Source organism: Budorcas taxicolor, chromosome 5 (genome assembly GCF_023091745.1).
Source record: "Budorcas taxicolor isolate Tak-1 chromosome 5, Takin1.1, whole genome shotgun sequence".
In the NCBI taxonomy this organism is placed as follows: Eukaryota; Metazoa; Chordata; class Mammalia; order Artiodactyla; family Bovidae; genus Budorcas; species Budorcas taxicolor.
Genome location: NC_068914.1, coordinates 111,441,866 through 111,467,455, shown reverse-complemented (window position 1 = coordinate 111,467,455; position 25,590 = coordinate 111,441,866). Strand labels below are relative to the sequence as shown.

General features: G+C 42.9%; 1 protein-coding gene across 1 annotated transcript in view; it reads left to right on the top strand.

Annotated features, from left to right (window-relative positions):
• Window positions 1-2,844: 2,844 nt before the first annotated feature.
• Window positions 2,845-25,590, top strand: part of LOC128048757 (putative tetratricopeptide repeat protein 41) — a 72,380-nt gene continuing 49,634 nt past the window's right edge. Inside the window, 6 exon segments of the mRNA XM_052641181.1 lie at window positions 2,845-3,627; window positions 7,514-7,694; window positions 9,784-10,034; window positions 16,749-16,909; window positions 20,520-20,961; window positions 23,973-24,212. Of these exon segments, the coding sequence (XP_052497141.1) occupies window positions 2,847-3,627; window positions 7,514-7,694; window positions 9,784-10,034; window positions 16,749-16,909; window positions 20,520-20,961; window positions 23,973-24,212 (2,056 nt within the window). The 5' untranslated portion in view covers window positions 2,845-2,846.

Below are 25,590 nucleotides of genomic sequence, written 5' to 3'. Positions count from 1 at the left end.
TTCATTTTGGTGATTGTTCTATGTGCACACGAGAGGAATCTGTATTCTGCTGCTTTTGGGTGAAATGTTCAAAATCAATTTGCTTGATAGTGTTTTTCAGATCTTCTACATCTTTGCTGATTATCTGACTAGTTAAACTATTGATTACTGAAGAGACGAGTTTTAAACTCTCTAACTTGTATTATGGGTTTGTCTATTGCTCCTGTCATTTCTACCAGTTTTGCTTTGTGTGTTTTAAAACTCTGTTGTTAGGTGCATGCACACTTAGGATTATTATGCTTTCTTCGTGGACTACTTTGTCATTATGTAGTGTCACTTTCTATTACTAGTGACACTTGTTCTGAAGTCTACTTTTTCTGATGATAACTCCCTTAGTTTACTTTTCTCTAGGATCACACACTTTGTACTGCCTGATGTATAATATTTGAAAATAGCTAATTCATATATTTTGTCCAGTTTTCTAATATTCTGAAGAGAGGTAGGTAAGTCTTATCCCTGTTATTTATCATGGCTGGAAGCAGAAGCCCATAACTTTCTTTTTAATATATATATATATATATATATATCGCTTGCCATCAGTGACTGTACTTTTACCCTCTTAGTTATGTCATTTGTGAAGACCATTGAGTCTTTCTTTCTTTTTCTATTTTTTTCTATCATAAACAATGCAATTAATACCTGACAGTTATAGTTTTTCACTATTTTGATTAGTTCCTTGGAGTGATTCCCAGAAAGTAGTAATATATTTTGAAGTACATTGCCATTTACTTTCCAAACATACCTTCTAATAGCTTTCCAGAATTACCAGTTTACAATTCCATAAGAATTTCACCAATATTTAGATTGTTATTGTTGTTCAGTCACTAAGCTGTGTCCAACTCTTTGCGACTCCATGGTTTCGATAGCTGTACTTTCAAATATCTGTTATCATTGATTATCTGTATAATAATATACAGATAATTGATAATTTGATACAGATATCAAATATCTGTATCATTTTAGATTTCTTTGAATTCTAGAAGGGTTAAATATGCTTTTAGATATATTCTTGTATTTTTTTAACTTATTTTTATCTTTTGCTTGTATATCTACTAGGATGTCAGTATTTTTCTTAGAATAAAGATAAATTTATTTTTGGCAAATTTTTTTACAGTCCATTGTTTGCCTTTACGTCTTTTAAAAATGTGGTTATTATTTGTACATCTTTTGTGATTTCTTCTATAGCTTAAAAGTTTTGGAAATCTTTTCCCAGTTTCATTAATATTTAATTATGTTTTCTTTTCATTTAAAATTACACTAAATTCTTTTGTTCAACAAATATTCACCTGTCACCTACTCTGAGCCAGTCCTTACGCTGGCTGTTTGGGACCTGGTAGAGACCAAGATATAAATTACCTCTGATCACTTGGAAATAGGAAAAAGTGGATATTTTCAAGTACTGATAATCTAATTCTAGCCTCCTACATGGCAGGCAACAAGTCTTTTAATAAAGTGCTCATGATGCCACTTCAGTTATCTTTTAGATTTTATTTGTGTGAGATTAATTGTTTCAAATTGTCACCTATTTATTACAGTATCATTTATTGTATAGGTGTTTTCTACGCATTGATCTATGGTATCTTCAAGACCTAGAGTTTTATCCATATAATATGGAGGCAGTATAATGCATGTGTCCTGGAGTCAGGCTGACTTGTTTTTAGATCCTGGCTCTTCACTTACTAGCCAAGTGACTTTGGACATGTTTCTTATCTTGTCTGAACTTTTGTTTCTTCATCAGTGAAGCAGAGTGGTAATATTATCTATTGTATGATTGTTACAATTAAATGCAAAAGGGTTAACACTTTTTCAAAAGATAGTGCATTATTATATTCTTGTCAGGTGATCTTGATGGAAAATTGCCCTATTCCTGATAACACGGTATGTTTCTCTATAGGTGAAAGCAACAAACAGTGAAGCAACATTTGGTAAGGAAATGAGTTGCATCAGGAAAAAGCTCATAAAACTAGGTACTTTTCATTTAATCTTTTGCTTCTGAGCAAGATGCAAGCATATCTACCTCACTGTTGGAGGGTGTGTGTTTTTCCATTAGCTCAGTGGAATTGAATTCCCAATGCATGTAGGTGAATGGAATGTCGTAAGAGCCCGCACAACTTGAGATAGAAATAATCACAGTACTCCATAAAGTTCTTAGATCCAGACTTCCTTGTGTCTCAGATGGCCAGGTGCATTATTGGTCTTGGGCCTTATTATATTGCTATTTTGATTTATTCCTCTTTCCTGGCCTCAACTTCATAACAATTCTCATTCTTGCTTCTGGTCACAGTCATGGGTCTTGGCTTATTCTGTTGCTAGGTATGCTAGGCTCCTTTTCTGCATTTGCCTTCCTTTTCACACTCTTTAGCAAGTTCCCTTGCATAGACTCCAAATTAACAGGGAGGGCCAGAAGGAGCAGGTGGCAAAAGGAACACTGGAAAGGTAGGATGGGGGGTGCTGAGGCAAACAGGGAGAACTGTATTTAGTGCCCACTTAGCACCTGTGGATCTCAGCTCTTCAGCAAAAGCTTTGGGGAATCAGAGGATCAATGAACTTCCTGGAATCCTAAAAAGAATTTTTTTTTTCTTTTTCAGTCCTGACTTAAACTCAGTTGTTTTTCAAGTTTGATCTGTGCATTGTTTGCCATCACTCAAGTTATAGTATCTATAAGAAGAAGACATTCTGGGGAAAGATTTCAATCTGTTTATAGCAAACATAATGAAGAGAAAGTTGTAGAAGCAGAGGAGGTTGGTGGCTGCACCAGAACAAAAATTGTTCTGTTTAAGGGTTATATCATCTCTGAGCAAAGTGAGATGAAGGCAAATGAGAGTGAAGACAGGTCTGCCCAATTCCTTTTAAAGCCACAGAAACCCATTCAGCCTTACATCTGCTCGACTCTGGGTGATTTTGAAGAAGAGAGAGACTTTTTGGCAAGCTACATCTTCCCTCAGCTGAATGAACTCTGCAATTCCCGGGGCACGTATTTCAAAGCTGTGGACCTGAGGTGGTCAGTGTTGGAGGCTCAAATACCCTCACTCTCCAATCTGTTTAGACAGCAATTTTGTCTCCAGTCGCAACACCTGAAGCTCTGTCTCGACTACGTGAACAGCTGCTTTCCTTTTTTCATCTGCTTGCTGGGTCAGACATATGGGGACTTTCTCCATAACTACTCACCTGTCATCTTCTCCAAGGCAACTGACTTGTCAAGTTTATCCAGAGTGGAACAGAATCTCTATGTTGCTGCAAAAAACGGTTATCCTTGGGTCCTGGAGTACCCCACCTGCAGTCTAATGGAGTTAGAGGTTATCCAAGCAGCATTTCTGAATGAGTCTCAATTTCAGTATTTTTACTTTAGGAGCGGAACCATGCCACTGAAGACTTGGGATGAGGAAAAGGAGGAGATGCTGTCTTCAGGTTGTCTGACTGATGATGAGGAGAGATTAAAGATTGGAATGCTGAAGGCCAAGATTATTAGCAAAGGGCTCCCTGTCAGGTTGTATAGAGATCTCCATGAATTGGGTGAGCTGATTCTCAAGGACTGGTTGGTTGTGATAGAGAAACTTTGCCCAGCCACTGTAATGACAGAAAATACAGGTTAGTAAATAGGGAGATAGCTAAGTCTATTGTCATAAGTTCATGTGTTTTGTGTGTCTTCCTTGTGAAAGGAATTTTAAAATGGTTGAAAAATGTTATTTATGCATTTAAAATTGTTAGCATATTCCTGTAGCATTCACTTCATGTGAAGATTTTTGAAACTAAGAGTAAATAGTAGGTCATGGAAGACGAGTTAGGAAGTCAAGGAGCTCAGGGGAGATCTAAAATATTTGGCAGTTAATGTGTAGATCCAGAGCAGAGGTTCTAGACCAAGGATGACTTTACCTTAAAGGGACTTCTGGCTACATCTGAAGACATTTTTGGTGTCACAGTTAGGGGTGTGCTACTGGTATCTACCAGGTGGAAGTCAGGGTCACTGTTACACATCCTCCAGTGCACAGAACTGCCCCTCATAATAAAGAAATTTTCAATTCCAAATGTCAGTAATGCCAAGGTTGAGAAACCCTAAACTAAAGGGAAGAGAACTTTTATTGCCAAGTGATTTTTGCATGTTATCACTTTTAATCTTTAAGATTTAGACCTGCAAGGTAGATGCTATAATCGCTGTTTTACAGATGAACCAATGAAAGCTGTGTAGCAGTTAAGTGACTTACCTAATGTCACTTCACCAGTGAGGGGTCATTCTAGGATTTGAACACAGGTCCTTTTGACTTCAAAACAATGCTCGTTTGCTTTCACCCTTACTATTCAGAGTCAGTAATCCGTGGACTGGTAGTCTCAGCATCACCTAGGAACTTGCTAGAAATGCATTCTGGGTCTATTGAATTAGAATTTGCATTTTAATAAAGATGACAGGTGGGTTGCACCTGCATCAAAGTTTGAAAAGCACTGCCTGACATCATATTGAGATGATTATAGTTATTTTGAAAGCAGTGTCTTGTAGACATGTATAGATTAAAAAGGGAAGAACAACATCAGAATAGGGTGGAGATTCTTCACCTAGAATAGACTTTGGGAGGGATCTGCGATTCCCTGAAATTATATGAAAAATAGAATGTTTTAATGCATATGTGTGTTTGGGGGCCGTAGGAAGACATCAATCAAAGGAAGACACTGTCTTTGATCAAAAAGGTTTAATGACACAAAAAAGATTATGAATTACCATTGTAAGGGCCCAAGTAGTGTGGGAATGTGGAATGAGGGCATTCTCAGGTGCTTTAGGGACCAGGCAGGCAGAGTCCTTGTAATATGATAGGGAGCGGATCTGTGGTCAACTGAATAGGAGGGAGTTGACCCACCTAAAGTCATTCACATTCATTTTTGGAGGTAAGATGTGAAATCCCACTGTGCTGGTCAAACTAGACTCCACCTACAGACCAAATCATTTTGGAGTCCTAGAAAAGAATATTGTATCGCTCATTACTCTGGGTTGCAAATGACTTACACTGGCTTCAAGAGAAAGAGAATTTATTAGTTTATATAACTGGAAAGCCTAGAGATAGGTCTGTGTTCAGCTCAAGCTGCATCCACTTGCTCAAAGGAGGATTCCAGGCCCTTGTTTCTCACTGTTTCTCTGATGGCTCTGCTGTCCTCATGCTGCCTCAATTCTCTGGCTTCTCCATTATGGAGGGAAGATGGCTGTAGCAGCTCCAGGTTCAAGTCCAGCAGTAAATGACTCAAAGTCCTGCCATTAAGTCTTTCTGTTCCTGATTAGCGGGACTTGGACTATATGCTTGTATCTGACTCAATCGCTGGTATTGTGATTGATGTGATGTGATTCTCTGATTTGGCTAATCCTGGGTCCTATACCACCTCTGGAGGTGCAGGGAGACGGACCCACTACATTAACATGAATTGAGAGTTGAGACAAGGTGGGACCCGAAATGATAGTCTGTGGCTCAATAGGGTGTTGAGCAGTCCAAAATATCTTGAGTATTCACTACAGCCTTGGAGTTTTAGAATGTCCAAAGACAGACATGTTCTCAGATCCAAGATTTTTCAGTTTTTAGCTACGTAACCTTGGGAAAATGACATAATATTGGTAAGCCTAGGTTTCTTCTTCTGATTTCTGGTTAGCATTAATCACCTTGAGAGCAATAACATGTTAAGCACCCGAAATGGAGAAGGCAATGGCACCCCGCTCCAGCACTCTTGCCTGGAAAATCCCATGGACGGAGGAGCCTGGTGGGCTGCAGTCCATGGGGTCGCTAAGAGTCGGACACGACTGAGCGACTTCACTTTCACTCTTCACTTTTCATGCATTGGAGAAGGAAATGGCAAGCCACCCCAGTGTTCTTGCCTGGAGAATCCCAGGGATGGAGGAGCCTGGTGGGCTGCTGTCTCTGGGGTCATACAGAGTTGGACACATCTGAAACGACTTAGCAGCAGCAGCAGCAGCAAGCACCCGAAAACAGTGCCTGACATATATTATGCTAATGGGGATGAATCATGAAAAAATGAGTCCTGGGAGAATATAGTATATATTTTACTAAAGTCTGAAGTATAGTTCAGTTCAGTTCAGTAGCTCAGTCGTGTCCAACTCTTTGTGACCCCATGAATCGCAGCACGCCAGGCCTGCCTGTCCTTCACCAACTCCCGGAGCTCACTTAGATTCACATTTGACTAGCCTCAGTGTGAAATGCATCTGTCAGTTAATGTTTATTAACATGTTTAAGAATCAAACCTTTTTGTGTATTTGGGTGAGAGACAAATTGTTTCTCTATAGTTTTCTTCTTAGTCTGGATTACTATTGAAAGATTAGTTTGTTTTAGACTTTAGTTTTGAATATGTAATATATGGACTACATGTCTGCAGTAGAAGGTACAGAATGTATGAATTATTTAAAAATCTTTAGAAAAGCAGGCTAAATTATTTTTGTTTTGGATCTTCAGTACCCTTTAATCGCCCACATAGTTCCAAAATCGCATAGCTGGGGTAAAAATAGGCCATTTGGGTAGCTGATGGTTATCATAAGGCAATGTTGAGCTATCAGTTCACACTCTTGACTTTTAGAAGCACTACTGAGGTCCTTGGAGTTACCTGAGACTGGTGAGTGAGGTTCATGGTGAGCTAAAGAGACCCATTAGGTTGTGGGATCGTCTCCAATTCTGTCTTAAGATCTTGAAATTTGAAGCTGACCTTGGCCAAACTGTTGGTCCTCTAGGTCTGTTCTTGCCCTAACCTGAACCGGAGGGCAGCCCAGTTAACTATGGAAGTATAAGATGTCTTGAGACCTTACCAGGTTAAACCAGAGATGTTCATTCTCCTGCCTCACATTGTTTAAAAAACAACCCCCTCCCAAACTCTGGAAGATGTAGGTATCTCTAGAGATGGGGGTACATTTTGGCAGTCCAGAATGCCTTGACTTTAACAATGAGCTTAGAAACACAGTAAATTGAAGCTAGAAGGAATCTCAGAGATCCAGTTGTCTGGCTGCCACTTACTTTACCTGAGAGTTTAAGGGACTTGCCCAATGGCAGAGTTGAAACTGTACTCGTGGTTATCATTGTATTAGAACATCTTATCCTAAAAATACACCCCACTCCCTCCCCTAGCCATTGCCCTGGGTAGAAACACATACGCCATGAGATTGAATTAGGTAACTTATACTTAGCTAACAATCTAAAAAATACAAGAGGATATATGTAGCAAATCCAGTTTTTTGTTTTTTTTTTCTTTTGCCCTGTTCATTGTGAGGTCATGAAATAACTTGGAATCCTAAGCAGGATTTCAGATACAAGTAGCATTGCTTGCCTGTAGCTTCCTTGCATTACAATGTAGAGTGGGTTATGAAATATTGTGCTAACGTAGAAAGATGGTGATAGGGACACAGAGCACTTTCCTGGGCATTCATGATAACCATGTGAAATGGAAAATGCTAAACTACAAATCTAAGACATTAAAGTATATCTTTTTGTCTCTAAAGACTTTAAGCACAACTTTGAACGTTTCTATCATGAAGAGTTCACTGAGAAGTGCAAGGAAGTATTTGTTATTTCCAAGGAGTCTAGCAGGATCTTTGAAATCTTGGAAAGATTTGCCTTAAAGGATATGGAATCTGATTTTAACAGTCCTGCAGCACGCTCCAGCTTAGACTCTGTTCTCAGGTACGACGTCAAGAAATCCTAAGCAAAGCAATCTGACTTTAGTGAATAGACTCCTCCAGTTTGGAATATCTTCCTTCCCTCCCCTTTTCTACCCCTGGCTGCAAGACAGGTTTCCTAAAAAAACCACTCCTGGGTTAGAATCTCCTCATCAGAACTCACTCTGCAGCTGTGAAATTTTCCTGACTGTTTCAGTTTCTTTCTTCCAGTCTCCTCAAGAAGATTATAAACCCTGGAGGACAGAGGGCTTGCCTTCTGTTTTAATCCCATAGTCCAAAGTTTGTCTCAGTCATTCCTAACAATGATGTAATGATTTTAAGGAGAAAAAGTTGGATTAGGAAACATGACTAATGCATCTGTGCAGTATTGCATAATTTACAAAGAACTTCCACATACATCATCAGCTCGTTATTAATTACTTTAAGATATTCAGCCAACACTTGTTAATGGCTGACTATGGGCCATAGCTTTGTGTTTGTGTGTAAGGAATTGAGTTATCTTACCCAAAGTTTGCACTCCTTCACTTTTTTCAGTGTTCTCTTCATTCAGACAAAGAATCCACTTGCAATGCAGGAGACCCTGGTTTGATTCCTTGGAAGGGAAGATCCCCTGGAGAGGGGATAGGCTAACCCCCTCAGAGATTCTGGATTCTCTGAGAGAATAGGCTAACCATTCGAGTATTCTTGGGCTTCCCTTGTGGCTCAGCTGGTTAAGAATCTGCCTGCAATGCGGGAGACCTGGGTTCGATCCCTGGGTTGGGAAGATCCCCTGGAGAGGGGAAAGGCTACACACTCCAGTATTCTGGCCTGGAGAATTCCATGTCCATGGGGTCACAAAGAGTTGGACACGACTGAGCGACTTTCACTTAACTTAACCCAAAGTTTGCACTCCTTCACTTTTTTTCAGTGTCCTCTTTATTCAGACCCCCATATCTTTTCCTTTTCTGGGTGGTGACGTATTCTCTTCACCACCCACAGGCATGAAGAGGCTGGGGCATGAAGAAAGACCTGGGGTTGTCTGTGGTGTCCTTCCCAGTTTCAACCCTAGAAATAGGGAGGTTCCTTGGAGTGTTTTATGTCTTCTATCCTCATTGTCCAGTTCTTAGCACAGGTATCATTTATTCTGTGAGGGTTTCAGGATTTGAGATAAACCCACAGTGGCTCAGGGCTGTGCTCCACCGTCTCTGCCCCAGTCTCAGCACCCACTGTGACTGCAGAGCTACCAACATTCTTATGGTTCCTGGAACCCAAGCCAAGAGGAAGACAGTTTATTTGGTTAAAGCAACATGGTGCTTGGGGGACTTCCCTGGTGGTCCAGTGGCTAAGACTGTGCAGCAAGACAAGTTATACTGTGCTCATGCCAGTTCAGAGAAGTCATATTTATTCATTATTACAAGCCAAAACACCCCCATGGAGCAGCTGGCTACTGCTCAGTGAGTCACTGACAACTGCGGTCATTTTGTTGCATTTCTAATGTCATGGTCATCAGGATTATGGGAATCCTTGGCATATGAGTGTTTTGATTTTTTATTCTCCCTCCTGATGGTGCAGAGTCTCCCTTCCAGGATCTTTGGGCAGGTTGGGCCCTTGACATAACCCCAGGTTCATGTTGGACAACCCTAGAGTCTATGGTAGTTGGAGGAGCCTTCCAAGGTTACCATCTTTCCACTCTCCTAATTTTATATAAGACAGAGCTGAACCCAGAGAGAGAATGACTTGTTTGGAAGCAAGTGAGTTCACAGTGGAGACACTGGAATTTCTTTTAACTTTTAAAAGATTGGAATATAATTGCTTTACAATGTTGTGTTAGTTTCTGCTGTACAATGAAATAAATCAGCTGTATGTATACATCCCTGGAGAAAGAAATGGCAGCCCGCTCCAGTATTCTTTCCTGGGAAATCCCATGGACAGAGGAGCCTGGTGGGCTACAGTTCGTGGAGTTTCAAAGAGCTGGACATGACTGAACACACATACAATATGTATGTATATATTCCCTTCCTCATTAAGCTCCCTCCCAGAAAGACTAGAATTTCATATCTCTTAGAGACAGATGTATGCAGGAAAAGTTTCCCCCCCTCCCTCTTTTTTGGTAGTTATCCTTGACTACGTTTCCCCCGTTTGTTTTTCAGAATAAATCCTCTTCCAGCTTACAAGTCTATTTTGCTGTTGTCTGGAGAACGTGGCTGTGGCAAGTCCACTCTGCTTGCCAACTGGGTGAACTATTTCAAGAAGAAATACCCGAACATGTTGCTGATCCCTCATTTCGTGGGCAGCACCTGTGAAAGCAGTGACATCATGTCTGTGATCCATTACTTCATCACAGAATTGCAGTACAAACACTATGGTAATAGAATCAGACTTTGAAATTCATTCAGAAAAATTTTGTTTAAAAGTGATCATTCCGTCTTCTGCCCATAAGGCTATTTTTCTCTTATTCCAATCTAAACCTTTATATAGTCTTGCCTGTGTATCCGCCCACCTCTTCTGCTCTCAGAATTGTTTCTTTTCTTCCTTTCTTTCGTCTTTCCTTCCCCAAAGGTGAACTGAGTGCCTTATATGCCAGTGGGGATACAACCGTGAAAAAAATTGGACAGAATGCGTTAGCCTCATGGGGTTTCCCTGTTACTGGAGAGCAAAGGGGACAAAGAGTTAATGACTAAAAATTATAGAATGTTTGGAGGTGGTTAAGTTCTATGAAGAAAAATAAATCAGAGAAAGAAAGTAGGCAGTGTGTATGTGTAAGGATTTCAGGACTTTAAAGGTATCATCTGGGCAAGCTTCACTGAAAAAGGGGCGTTTGAATATATACTTGAAAGAGAGAGCCAGGCAGATTATCTCAGGGAGAACATTCCAGTCAATGGGAACGGTTGCAAGGGCTCCAAGGCAGGACGTGCCTCTCAGCTATTGCTCAGGTTCAGTTCAGTTCACTTCAGTTGCTCAGTCATGTCTGACTCTTTGCAACCCCATGGACTGTAGCACGCCAGGCCTCCCTATCCAACACCAACTCCCAGAGTTTACTCAAACTCATGTCCATTGAGTTGGTGATGCCATCCAACCATCTCATCCTCTGTTGCCCCCTTCTCCTCCCACCTTCAATCTTTCTAAGCATCAGATTCTTTTCAAATGTGTCAGTTCTTCACATCAGGTGGCCAAAGTATTAGAGTTTCAGCTTCAACATCAGTCCTTCCAATGAATATTCAGGACTAATTTCCTTTAGGATGGACTGGTTGGATCTCCTTGCAGTCCAAGGGACTCTCAAGAGTCTTCTCCAACACCACAGCTCAAAAGCATCAATTCTTCGATGCTCAACTTTCTTTATAGTCCAACTCTCACATCCATACATGACCACTGGAAAAACCATAGCCTTGACTAGATGGACCTTTGTTGGCAAAGTAATGTCTCTGCTTTTTAATATGTTGTCTAGGTTGGTCATAATTTTGTTTGCAAGGAGTAAGCGGCTTTTAATTTCATGGGTGCAGCCACCATCTGCAGTGATTTTGGAGCCCCCCCTGAAAAAAGTCTGCCACTGTTTCCACTCTTTCCCCATCTATTTGCCTTGAAGTGATGGGACCAGATGCCATGATCTTAGTTTTCTGAATGTTGAGCTTTAAGCCAACTTTTCACTCTCCTCTTTCACTTTCATCAAGAGGCTGCCATAGTTCTTTGTTTTCAGCTATTGCTCCTCCCGTTTAGTTCAGTAGCTCTCTACTAAGCATGTTTATTCACTCATTCATTACAAAGTATTTATTGGGTGCCTGTTCTGTGCCTGTCATTGGTTTGGGTTCTGGGGACATAGCACTGAGTCTGGCAAGTAAGATCATGACTCCCACAGGTCTAATGTTCTGTTGAGAAAGGCAGATGACCAATAATCAAGAGATGTTTCAAATAATGATGAATGCCACGCAGAGTGATGTGCTGAGATGATGGGCTGGCTGTTGAGGTTGAGTGGTCAGCAACTGTATCTCTGTATTAGTTGGAATAACTCTGGCTGCTGTTTATATATCCCATTTCAGTGGCTTCTCGAAGTTTATTTCTAGCTCATGTTTGTGTTAGTCACTCATTCATGTATGATTCTTTGAGACTTCCATGGACTGTAGCCTGCCAGGCTCCTCTGTCCATGGGATTCTCTAGGCAAGAATACTGGAGTGGGTTGCCAGTCCCTTCTCCAAGGAATCTTCCCTGCCCAGGGATTGAACCTAGGTCTCCTGCACTGCAGGCAGATTCTTTACCATCCACGCCATCTCTAGCTCATGCAACAGTTCAGCTCAGGGTTCCTCGTTAGAGAACGAGTGGCTTTTCCCCACGTGGTGGTTTGGGGCCGCGGGCTCTTTGCATCTTGAGGCTGTGTCATCTTCTAGGGCCTCAGAGTCATCTGCCTTTGGCTAGAGGAAGAGGAAATCGAATGGAAAAGGCACACCTTTCCTTAAAAGTCTCAGCCAGGTTGTGACACGAGTCACTTCCACTCCCATTCTTTTGGCAAGAAGTTAGCTGCCCTGGGCTCCCATGGCCACACTGCGAGTCAGGTAGGAATGGAAAGCTACCCCCACCATCTTTAAGGGGAAGCCTGTCACAGGACAGGCCGCCATCTCTGCTACGCTCTCAGGAGATCTCAGAGACAAGAAGGAGCCAGCCATGCGGAGATCAGAACATTCCAGACAGAAGGGACAGCTAAGGTCCCTAAGCTGGAAACAAAGTGGAGTGAGTCAGAAAAGGAAAGAAGGCAGTGTTTCCAGACTCTGGTGGGGGGTGCAGGGAGTGCTACCAGACGAATCAGGATAAGATAGAGGATGGGCTACTTTGTATCTGAGTTTTGTAGAACAGGAACTTGGGTTAGATTCTACTGTGTGCAGTGGGAGCCCAGTGGAGGATTTTGAGCAGGGGACTGGCATGATTTGGTTGGTATTTATCAAAGCTCAAAATCGTCTCCTGTATAGAAATAGGTGTGGGCAAGTCAGCATAGTGGCAGTGACACTTGTTAGAGGCCATCACAGTGGTCCAAGTGGGAAGAGGTGATAGCTTGGGGGAGGGGAGTAGCGAGGGGAGGGATGGGAACACACTGAGGAACTGAATGTGAGAATTGAAGGATAGGGAGACATTACGGATTCTCCTAGTTTGCGGCTTAAGGAAACTAGGTGGACGGTCAGGGTGGTTCACTGAAATGGGACAACATTGATGGGGCAGCAGGTTTTGAGGGTAATCAAGAGTTCTGCTTTGGTCAGGAGATATTGAAGATGCAAGGCTTACATGGGCAGAGAGAACAGTCCTATGGGATCCACCTCTGTTCTAGGAGCAGCTGGGGAACCCGACGGCTTCTATTAGCTGTGAGACCTGGGCAAGTTATTTTAACTCTCTCTGGCTCAGTTTTCCCATCTGTAAAATATGGATAGGAAGGAAAAAGATGTCTTATAGGTAGTTGAGAGGACGAACTAAGATAAAGTCTGAGAAATAAAGACACTTAACACAATGCTTGGCATATAGTGCTGTGCTGTGCCTAATTTCTCTGTCGGTCTGACTCTGTGACCCCATGGACTGTAGCCCGCCAGGCTCCTCTGTCTATGGGGATTCTCCAGACAAGAATACTGGAGTGGGTTGCCATGCCCTCCTCCAGGGGCTTTTCCCATTGCGGGGGTCGAACCCAGGTCTCCCGCACTGCAGGTGGATTCTTTACCATCTGAGTCACCAGGGAAGCTCAAGAGTACTGGAGTGGGTAGCCTATCCCTTCTCCAGGGGATCTTTCCAACCCAGGAGTTGAACCCGGGTCTCCTGCTTTGCAGGCAGATTCTTTACTGGCTGAGCTACCAGAGAAACCTCAGCACCAGCAGATATTAGATATTATCATCATCATTAGGTGCCTTCTGTGTATTTGCATGTTTGTATGTCTCTGACCCTTCCTGCTTTGGAGACTTCATCCCTTCTCACCCGGGGCTTGTACCCACATGAGCCTCTGGGTACTGAGCGAGCGTCGGGGCCCTGGGTGAGTTTTGATGGGTGTAGATCATCTCTGGATGAAGGGACAAATATGTGAGCTTCCTTCTGCGTGTGTGTGTATAGGCGTTTCTGTGAGTAAATAAAGTGAACATGTGGGCGTGAGTTTTTAGTGGCTACATTTCTCAGAGTGTGCTAAGTGGGTAAAGTCAAAGTCAGTAGCAGCAGATGTGTCTGATTCTAAGAAAAAGCGACTAGTACCACTCAGGCTCATCCCAAAGGTGTTTATTCTGGCAAGGCTGATGATTAGATGCTCAACTGTACACATGCAATTATGATTTTATTCCCCAAATAAATTGCTGTTTTCTTGAGTGTCTTTTTAGGTATGGAAAGCGCCTAATAAAAACAGTTGCTGCCTTTCAAACAAATCTTTAAGCTGACAAAGCAGAATAAATTCATTAACAGCCTGTGAACACTTGACAGTCAGGCAACACCTCTGCTTGTTAATGGGATGGCAGTGGTTCTGGACTTGGCCCGCCCAGATTTTCAGTTCTGGCTCCGCTATTTACTAGCTGTGTGATCTTAGGCAGTTCACTTAAGCAATCTGTGCCTCAGTTTCTGACTTCTAAAATGGGGATGGGAATAATAGTACCTACAGAAAGCTGTGTCAGGGTTAACAGATGATACATGTAAAGAACTTAAATGGGTCCTTGGCACAGTTTGCTGTTATTGCTTTTGTTATTATTCCTCACTGAGCTGGAGAAAGAAGCAGGGAGTAGGGGGCAGCTGAGGGAAACAAGAAAGTCCTATTCATTATCTAGACTAAGGGGAGTGAGGATGGAAAGCAAGAGAGTTGGTAGCTGTTCTTCAGTGTCTCCACGGTAAAGAATCTGCCTGCAGCGCAGGAGATGTGAGTTCAATCCCTGGGTCAGGAAGATCCCCTGGAGAAGGAAATGGCAACCCACTCTAGTATTCTTGCCTGGAAAATCCCATGGACCGGGGAGCCTGGCTGGCTACAGTCCATGGGGTCACAAAGAGTCAAACACGACTGAGCACGCATGCATGCTACACAGAAGCCTGGGGGAGGCCAGGATGAGCAGGGCTGGCTGGCTCCAGCATCGTTTAGCATCACCGCCTTGGCTCGGAAGCTGGACCTGGGGGAGGTGGGTGTGGAAAGAGAAGGAGCCACTGCTGAGAGCACAGCCAGGCCTGAGAGGTCACAGGAAGATTCAGGCAGAGAGCATTTTCTCGTACCCAACTTAGCTGTCCGCTGCTGCAGCGCCTGTGTGGGCTGTGAGCCCTGCCCTCCCTCCCCATCGTGGGGATGCTAAAACTCCCCTGGGTGAAGCTGACATTTCTGCTCCTCCGTCCCCACCCCTGCTGGCCAGGATATAGTGATCTAGCAGAGGAGAACTGGCCACCCATGGCCAAATCTCTGACCCAAGTGCCCTTGCCTGCTAGGCAGCTGCAGCTGACGTCCCCTTCATGACAGGCTTCATAGAAGGTCAGAGAAGAGCCTCTGCCTTTCCGCTTCTCATGTTTCCTCACTGTATTACTCCGGACCCTGGCAGCAGCCCTGACTAACAAGGAGCTCCTTTTATTAAAGACTTTCTGGGTGCCAGATGCTGTGCTGAGGGCTTCATCAACATCTCATTGTTTTTCCCCAAGAGGTCTTTCTTGATGTTAGCACAGTTATGCTTCTGTGTAATACAGTTACTCTCCCTGCTTGGACAAAATAGAGCAAATCTTTAAAAAATTAATTAATTTTTGGCTGTGCTGAGTCTTCGTTGCTGCCCCAGGGATTTCTCTAGTTGTGGAGGGCAGGGGCTATTCTCTAGTTGCCACGTATGGACTTATTGCGGTGGCTTCTCTTGTTGCAGAGCACAGGCTCCAGGCACGTGGGCTTTAGTAGTTGCAGCATGTGGGCTCAGTATTGCGGCTCAGAGGCTCTAGAGCACAGCCTCAGTAGTTGGGGCACATGGGCTTAGCTGCTCCAAGGCATGTGGGATCTTCCTGGATCAGGGATCGAACCTGTGTCCCCTGCATTGGCAGGTGGATTCTTAAATAGATTAAATCTTCATATACTTAAGAAACTTACTCCAGTCCAGTTTCTTTGCATAACTTGATTTCTAGATCCTAACAGATCGTAATTTATTTGAAAAATATTAGTTTTGAAAATTAAAAGCAAGGCAGAAATTGTATGTCACAAAGTGCTCTTAGAATATTAGGTAGGTGATTACCATTTTGGGTTGCTGCTAGTGTGTCACTTAATCACATCCTGTAAGTTGGTCCTCTCAAATTACTTCCTTAGTCTTTGCTGATTCATAACTTAATTCTCCCTAGTAATTTCTAGAATCCAAGGTCTGGGGTCCATTACTAAGGGTAGAGTAATTTAGGATCAGTTGTGTTAGGTTTAAAATGAGCCAGGACCAAAGAAACTAGGTGGTGGGTAGGAGTTGTTGTGTGTGTGTGTGTGTGTGTGTGTGTGTGCGTGCACACAGCTGGACCCCCAGAGTGGTGGCTGTGACCCCCAAACAGGAACTGATCTTAAGGGGATGCAGAAGCTTCACAGTTCACATAGCCTGACTTCTCTTTCTTCCCATCCAGTTCTTTGTAACATGATCAATTTTTGCATTTTGGAAAGTGAGAGTAGCGCTTTGGATCATACATAATATTTTTTATATAAAATCCTGAAAATATATAGGAGACATGTGGTGGTAAATATCTTTGCCCCTTTAGGGCTGAATATTTTGAGACTGCTAATCACACATATGGCCTTCCCAGATGGCTCATTGGTAAAGAGCCAGCCAATTCAAGAGACACAGGATACTCGAGTTCGATCCCTGGGTCGAGAAGATCCCCTGGAGAAGGTAATGGCAACCCACTCCGGCATTCTTGCCTGGAAAATCCCGTGGACAGAGGACCTTGGTGGGTTACAGTCCATGGAGTCGCAGAGAGTCAGACAAGACTGAGTGACTGAGCACGCACACGCCATCCTACGCCATCTGCATGTGTCGTGCAGCTGTGAGCAGCACTCATCGTTCCCAACCCCTTCTGCTTCCCCAACCCATTAACATATTTTAGCAGTGATGGAAACATTTTCACCTGATTTGAGCACATTTCTATGTTGCAGGTACCCAGCTTGAAACTGATATTCTCAATGAAGATGCAAATATCTTGGCCTTTTCGCTTCTTGTAGACATGTTCATTGCTTCCATCAATGTAAAGCCATGTATACTTGTACTGGACGGAATTGAAGAATTGGCTGGCATTTATGGGATTTCAGGAGAGAAGGTAATCTCTTTTCAAAATAATATCTATTTTATTATTATTTAATAAAAAGAAAACCCCTTAATTAATTTTTTTGAACTTTTTATTTTGTTTTGGGGTATAGCCAATGAACAATGTTGTGATAATTTCAGGTGAACAGAGAAGGGACTCAGCCATGTATATACATGGAGCCATGTATATGGCTCTCCTCTAAACCCCCATGTATATGGCTCTCCTCTAAACCCCCATGTATATGGCTCTCCTGTAAACCCCCATGTACATGGCTGTCCTCTAAATCCCCATGTACATGGCTCTCCTCTAAACCCCCATGTATATGGCTCTCCTCTAAACCCCCCTCTCCTCCAGGCTGCCACATAACATTGAGTGGAGTTCTATGTGCTATACAGTAGGTCCTTGTTGGGAAATGGCTTAATTTAGAATGTACATAATATCATTCCCTTGCATTGCATATCTATAGTTATAGCCAATGCTGCTTCTAGTTACTTCTGAATACTTTACGAAACAAATACTTACGTAACACAATGATCCAGGCACTATTCTAGAAACTTTAGAGATATTTACATTGAATTCTCACAACAATCCTTGATAGACTGGGATCATCATCCCTATTTATATAAATGGGATTGGACTTGGAGATATTAGACAAGTTGCTGAAGGTCCTAAGGAGATGGTGGACTTGGAATTTAAGCATGGGAAGCCTGGTTCTGGAAACTGGCCATTACTGCTGCACAGTTCTGCCCCACTATTTTATACTTCAATCAGACATTTATTGGGCCCCTATTATATTCTTTAGGTTGTATATTTTGATTTGCCTTATCTATACTTAATTTTTCATATATCAAATTCTATCAGTTGTTTGCTATCTTTAGTTTTTCTTCTGTTTGAAATGATATTGGATCAATGGCACCTCCAATGCTTTTTAGTATTAGTCATTACTTTGTGAAGCATTTTCTCTGAAACTTATACATGCATAATTATAAATTATGTGATTCATGTATATTTCTCATAGAACATATAACAAGAAGAAAATAGAAAATTAAATATCCTCACAGCCTCACCATTGTTAAACCTTCCTTTTTCTATGGATGGCTGTATACACATACATATGCTTATATAAATGAAGTTATATACCATATTATTTTGTAATCTGCTTTTTAATTCAGTACATGGTGACCACCATACATCCAACAAATAATTATTGACCGCTTACCATGGGAAAAGCACTGTAAGCAGACAGACATAGTCCCTAAGAAATAGAGCTTTCATTCTAGCAGGGAATGGCAGATATTAGTAATATCATCACATAAATAAATATAAAATGACAGCTGTGCTAAGTGCTGGCAGGGATCAGTATGTAGTATTGTGAAGGCCTCTAACAAAAACACTGGACCTTAGGAAAAGGCTTCCTGGAAGAGGGGCACAGGGAGAGCTCTGCAGGAGGAGGGGCTGTCAGGCAGTTCTCTGAGGCATCAGTGCAGTGGTGAGGGGCCAGCCCCTGCAGCCAGACCCTTAGTTTGAATCCCAGCTCTGCTGCTTACCCTCATAATGAATTTGATAAAACGTTTAGGCCCTCTGTGCTTCAGTTTCCTCCTTGGCCTTTCTGGAGGGTTGTTAGGGGGACTGAATGAGTTAATGAAATAAAATTATACCTGGGATTTAATTTATAGGGGGATAACTGAGTGATGGCATGGAGAAACCAATGGCATTGAAAGAATTAGTTATGATTTACACTTTTGGAGAGAAGACATGCCTTGTCATGCAGGGCTCTGGGGGGAAATATTAGGGTGTCAGAAGGCAGAAGACAGGAGCCAGGGGCTAAAGCAATGACTGACACTAAAAAGCATTAGAGGTGCCATTGATCCAGTATCCCTTCAAACAGAAGAAAAACTAAACATAGCAACCAATCAATGGGATTTGATATATGGAAAAATCAGTATAGATAAGGCAGATCAGAATATACAACAAAATTATTTTGGGGGTTTTCATGGGAAAGGCAAGGCAGGGCAGAGGACACAGTCTTGGATTGCTAGTTTGAAAAATTCTAGTGGACTTTGGGGCATAGGGGCTTTCCCTCACTGTCTGGCACCTGACCCTTGGATGATTTAGGGCAGAGGAAGTACTGGCTTGGTGAGCAAAAGTTGAATAAGAAGATGGGTCAGGGTGTGGTCATGGGTTGGCTTGTCTGCACACAGAAGGTATGTTTCATGCAAGCTGTCCACTGCTCCCAGGAATTGGATGGCCTTGGGAGGAGCAATTTCCCTGGATCTGTAAGTTCCCCCGAGAGATGTGGAAACAACGTAAGATACAGAAAATTTTAAAAATGTAAGTAACCAGTGCAGTCGGTCCACACTCAACACAGTGCCTGGCTCAGAGTAAGCAGTCAGGATATGAGAGTTGCTATTATTAGGCAAAGAGGGATGGAAAAAGCTGTTTATTAAAGGAGTCCAGAAAGATTTTATTAGGCGTTTCTTTTATTCCAAAATGAAACCATTTAATTTATGATAGTATTGCTACCCAAAGTGACAGTTCTCAGCACAAGGAAGTATCTTCATTTTCAGTTGAATGTTTCAGTTTGCACTCTGGCCATCACTGTAGGTCATTCTTCAGAAGTCTGTCATTTTGTTAAAGTGCTTACTTGTAGGAACCTCTTTTCAGAGTCTGCATTTGTACTATCAGATCCCTAATGGAGAGGTGAGTCAGTCAATATGGAGAGTGAATTGGTATTGTCTTAGCACCATATTGCTTGCTATCCAGGTTGCTGTTAGTAACTGTAACCCCAATCCTTGCCCTATACTTTTTTACTATATTCCACTGAATCTATTAAAAATTTAAAAAATTGAGATATAGTTGATTTACAATGTGTTAGTTTCAGGTGTACAACAAAGTGATTCAGTTATACATATATATATATGTATATTCTTTTTTGCATTCTCTTCCATTTTAGGTTATTACAAGATACTGAGTATAGTTCCCTGTGCTATACAGTAGGTCCTTGTTAGTTATCCATTGTATATGTAGTAGTGTGTATATTTTAACCCCAAACGCCTAGTTTACCCTCCCTCCTTCCTCCTTGGTAACTGTGTTTATTTTCTATATCTTGTCTGTTTCTGTTTTATGAATCAGTCTATTTGTATCTTTTTTTAGATTCCAGTTAGTGGTGATGTCATATTTTGTTTCTTTTTCTCTCTGATTTACTTCACTCCGTATGACCGTCTCTAGATCCATCCATGTTGCTGCGAATGACTGTTTTTCACTCTTTCTATGACTGACTAATATTCCACTGTACATATGTACCACACCTTCTTTATCCTTGTATTTGTTGATGGACATTTAGGTTGCTTCCATGTCTTGGCTATTGTAAATAGTGCTGCTGTGAACACTGGGGGGTGTATATCTTTTTGAATTATGTTTTTCTCTAGATATATGCTCAGTAGTGGGAGGGCAGGATCATGTGGTAGCTCTATTTTTTTATTTTTAAAGAACCTCCATACTATTCTCCATAGTGGAGAGGGGTTCCTCCAGCATAAGAGGGTTCCTTTTTCTCCACCACCTGCACCAGCAAAGTAGTTTTAAAGCTGTGAAGTTTTCAACCGTCTTTGACTCTTTTCATCAGGTGAAAGACATCTCCTGGCTGCCAGGCTCACTATCTCCTCACTGCAAGCTGATCATGAGCACCATCTCCTCCAGCCTCTCCTACAAGTCGCTGTGTGCCCGCCCTGATGTGAGGACAGTGGAGCTCGTCAGCACAGTGGACAAAGAAGCCCAACTACGCATCTTTAGAGAGTATCTCTCTTTTTCCAATAGAGACCCCTTCCGACAGAGCAGATACAGCTTGAGGAAAAAAACCAACCTGAGTCCTTTAAAGCTCACAATCCTGGCAAATGAATACCAAGAGTGCAGAATCTACCGAAACGAGTTCCAGTGCCTGAAGGAGTACTTGGGGGCGGCCTCGATTCAGGAGCTCTGGGGGTTGATTCTGAAACGCTGGGTTGAAGACTATAGTTGGGCTTTGAAACAAAAAAAGGCAAATTCTGACACTGTGGCTTCGGGAGAAGGTAGGCATTAAGCAGTATTAACCACCTGGTCTGAGTCCATAGGGAGGAAGATCACCCCCCACACCCCGACCCCCGCCCCCACCCCACACCTGCCTTCATCTCCAGGGAGGAAGGTTGAGGGAGAGGATTGTCAGAGAAAGTACAGTTTGCCCAGTTAAATTTGAATTTCAGGTAGCAACAAATAATCTTTTAGTATATCCCAGATATTGCATGGGAAATATACTAAAAATTATTTAAACTACAGATAAGTAACAAATAATCTTGTATATAAGTATATCCCAAATATTTCTTGGAATATACTTATGCCAAAAATGGATTTATTGTTTACCTGAATTCAGATGTAGCTAGAGGCTCTATATTTTTATTTGCTAAATCTGGCAGCCCCACCCAGGGAGCTCTGTGTGTTGATCATAAGGAGAAATACATTAGGCATAGATTTTAGTCACATTTCTCAGAGGTCTAAAGAATGAGCCTTTATTATTTCTATGATTCAATTTAATCTTTCTTTTGAGCCTACAGTCCCACTGATGGCAGAAACTAGGTTAATTCTGGTTAAGCTCATCCGTTTAGTGTGTTTTTAGTCGATTCAGGACTTTTTCAGCTGTGTGAGGGTTTGTGTCCTTGCTGTGACCCTGCTGGGGTGAGCTCAGATCTGAAGGCCTTGGTGCTGGGTGACCTTGGTTGTCACCTGTCCCCGCTGTCTTCCACTGAGGTGGTCGTGGCTCCAGATGGTCCATCAACACTGATGTGCCCTGTTTTTGGCATCCTCGGGGATGCCTGTGTTCCCATCTGTTCTGGGGTGGTTCCATGTATGCCACCATCTGCTGCCACGTGCCCTCATCCTCATGGGCATCGTCGGCTCACTCCTTCCCTCTGCTTGAGCCTCCAGTCTTGTGGGTATCCACATGCCCGACAGAGAATGTGGCCACGCACTGCGCCACTCGGAGGTCTGGGGCCTGTTGGTCTCCCCCAGTGTTCCCACAGCCATTTCTCCTCTCCACCTCTTCCTGTGGCACTGGGAAATCTGTAGAGCTGCCGCCTTCCAGGCTTTTGGAAGCTCAGGTCCTCCCTCCCATCAGGTCTCAGATGCATCCAGAGGCTGGTCTCTCTCTGCTCCAAGCTGATTTGCTTCACGGGGAGGGCTCTGGCCCCTGCTCATCAACCCACTTGAGCAACTTTATTGCTTTCTTCTCTCTCTCTCTCTCTCTCTCTCTCTCTCTCTCTCTTTCTTTTTTAAATCAATTTTTATTGGAGTATAGTTGCTTTACAATGTTGTGATAGTTTCTACTGTACAACCAAATGAATCAGCCGTACATATATTCTCTCCCTTTTGGATTTTCTTCCCATTCAGGTCACCATAGAGCACTGAGTTCCCTGTGCCAAACAGTAGGTTCTCATTAGTCATCTACATATACATAGTATCAATAATGTATTTATGTCAATCCCAATCTCCCAATTCCTCCTGCCTACCTCCCTTTCCCTCTTGGTATCCACACATTTGTTCTCTATGACTGTGTCTCTGTTTTGCAAATTTTGCTGAACTCAGGAAGGTGTTAAAAGAGAGGCAGAGAGATCATCTAGAAAAATGGAATAGGTGATCTGTCTCTTTTTTAACTTTTCTGAATTCAGCAAAATCTCTTTTCTTCCTGGGTGGGAAAAAAATGTCCTCTTTACATCTTCCTGTAATTGTCTGAGGCTCTTTGTGGTTAAAAAAAAAAAAGAAATTAGTCCAAAAGTTGGCCAGGAATCTGTGGTTCAATATTCAACAATCAGGCTCTCAAAAACCCAAGTTTATTCTCACAAGGCATGGGCTCTACTGTGAGCCTCAAAAGTCTCTTGAAACTTGAGTTTTTCTCTCTTCATTTCTGCTGTGACAGCTGTCTTTTAAGTGAATTAGAACAGAGCAGGGTTGGGGAGATGGAGCTCTGAGAGAGAAGCAGAAGATACTGGGAATGAAAGGCACATTGTTTGTTGCTCCGGCATATTATCTGTCCCCCCTTTTTTTTGGTCTAGAGCTTGCATTTCTGCAGAGAAAGTTAACTTCAAGTTTAGTGTGCCCTCCCTGACCTGCACGGAGGTGAAAACAAGGTCTCTGTACCCCAGGAAGAATCATCCAGGCAAAACTGCCCACAGCTGTGCCTTTGGCTAGACCCATGTCTCCAGGATTGTGCAGGAAAGCCCGGGTCCTCCCCACCCCACACCCCATAGGGACTGCTCCTTTTATAGGCAATTTTCCCCCTCCCAGTGCTGTCCGCTGACCCTGACTCAGGCCCACTGAGTTCAACCACAGGTCCAGGAGAGCTTAGTTGAACAGGGGCAAACCTCAGAGGAAGCTTGTGCACATCAGTCTGAACAACTGCCTCTGCTGAAAGGATGCAGGCATCTGGAGCCTCATTCCCCAGTCCTGTTTAATAGCATAAGAAATCCATTTTGAATGGTAGACCTTGCTCTCATTTTTCTCCGTGGTCTTAAGGATCTCTTTAGAGTTGGTTGATCCAGTGGGAGATCTTACTACGGTGCAAACATCTAGAGGGTCAGGTGAGTAATTGGTGGCTGGCTTGTGTGGTGTGTATGAATGTGCAGTAGGCAGCAGCCAGACAGAAAAGCCTCTCATGCCCGTACATGCAAATCTGATGTTGGAAATCTTTAAATAAAGACTGCTCAGGAGAAATGCTGTGTCAGAACTGGCAAGCTTGCCAGTTGGTAACCGTAGCTGACACAGATGGATTTGTTGTGACAATGTAGGTGATAATTTAATGGTCAAGAACATGGATTCTGTAGCCATACCGTCTGCATTCAAATCTCGGTTCTGCACTGGTTTCTGTGTGACATGGGGTAAGTTACTTAACCTCTCTGTGCTTCATTTTTCTTATTTGTACGATGGGGCGGCTATAGTATCCACCTAGGGGATGATGGAAAGAAATGAGCTGGCTGATCACACACAACATGTAGAATGATATGGCATGTGTGAGCCCTTCTTTGTCACCTTCATCAGTGTGCTGTCTGCACAGGGTTGGACGGCTGGGTGTCTGACACCCTGTGTTTGTTGAGCGTCTCGCACTGTGGGCTGGCCGAGGACGAGATATACCAGCTTTTGGACATGCTGGGCTACAAGGGGCATTACAAAGTGACCACGTTGCACTGGGCTGCCTTCCGCAATGCCACCAGACACTGGCTCCAGGAGAAGCCCAACGGCCTCCTGTACTTCCGGCACCAGTCCCTGCGAAGCGCCGTGGAACACAAGCTGCTGGGTAAGGCTCAAATCTGTGCAGACACCTGCTGGCTAAGGGGAGGTGAGAGTCGCATCCAAGGGAAAGTTATAGCTGGGATTTCTTGAGTAGAAATGAGCCTATAAATATGCATTAAAATGGTTGCATAAATTAAGATTTGTATGTGGCTGTAACAGAGCCATGATTTCAGTTGCTTAATATACCAGGGTTTATCGGACACGACTGAGCGACTGAACTGAACTGACTGATTCTCTCATTTGAAAGACTTCTGGAGGTCGGCAGTCCAAGCCTATGTTGGTGGCTCTTCAGAGTCATCTGGAGCCCAGCTCCTTCCCTGTCCCTCATCTGTTACGCTGGTTTACATTCTCAAGGTTACCTCATGTTTGTGACTACTGGACATAATATGGCTGCTGGAGCTCCAGCCATCATATTTCAAGCAATAGGAAGGACAGGGGCTGGTGTGGGAGAAGGGCTTGCATTTCCTTTTAAAGAGTTTTCCTAGAAGTTTTCCACCAACATTTTCACTTAAGTCTGTTTGACCCAGGACTTCGTCATTTGGCCATAGCCAGTTACGTGGGGTCGCAAAGAGTCGGACACAACTGAGCGACTAAGCACAGCACACAGTTACAGGGGAATCTGGGGATAGAAGTTTCAGCTGGGTGTATTGCTCCCCTAAACCAAAGTGGGAATCTGTCACTAAGAAAGAGGAGGGAAACGGATTTGGGGTAGGAATTAGCAGTCTCTGCCTTAGTTCTGAAATCAAATTCTTATCCCTTCCTGAAAAGAACTGCAGATCTGAATCGGAGAAACAGCAGTCACAGAACCTTACCTGGAGTCAGAGCACTCTCTGGGCATCACTCACACAGGGGACCTCACGTCTCAGGACTTTAAAACCCTTTAAATGACAGCCTCTGGCAAGATTCTAAGCTTAAATTTCCTTTTCAGTTTACTGTGTTCTCTTTTACTTTTTTTTTTTTTTTAAACCACATGAATCCTTTTTATTTTTCCCCTCCCACATTGACATCATTCCTACCATCTCTTAAGTTACATAACGCAGAGAAGAGCAGGGTGAGGAATGAGGATGTTCTTGGATGTAGCATCAGCTCTTCTATTCACTCCATTTTATGATGGTTTACAAGGCTCTCAATCTCTCCATTTGACCAAGAACAGTAACATTCTTGGAGGTCTAGGGACTGAAGGGTCATGGTGTTACTGGTAAAATTGTGGGTTCATGCTGTACTCCTTCCCTGTAAGATGAGCCCCAAAATAAAGCACTGCTGGCACTATTCACTGTGGTTATAACTGCAAGTTTTTTTCTTCAGAATCAGGCTGAGAATGCTAGTTTTTGTTAGAAGCACCAGGAATTGTAGTTTCAATAATTCAGTTCCATGCAGCCTTG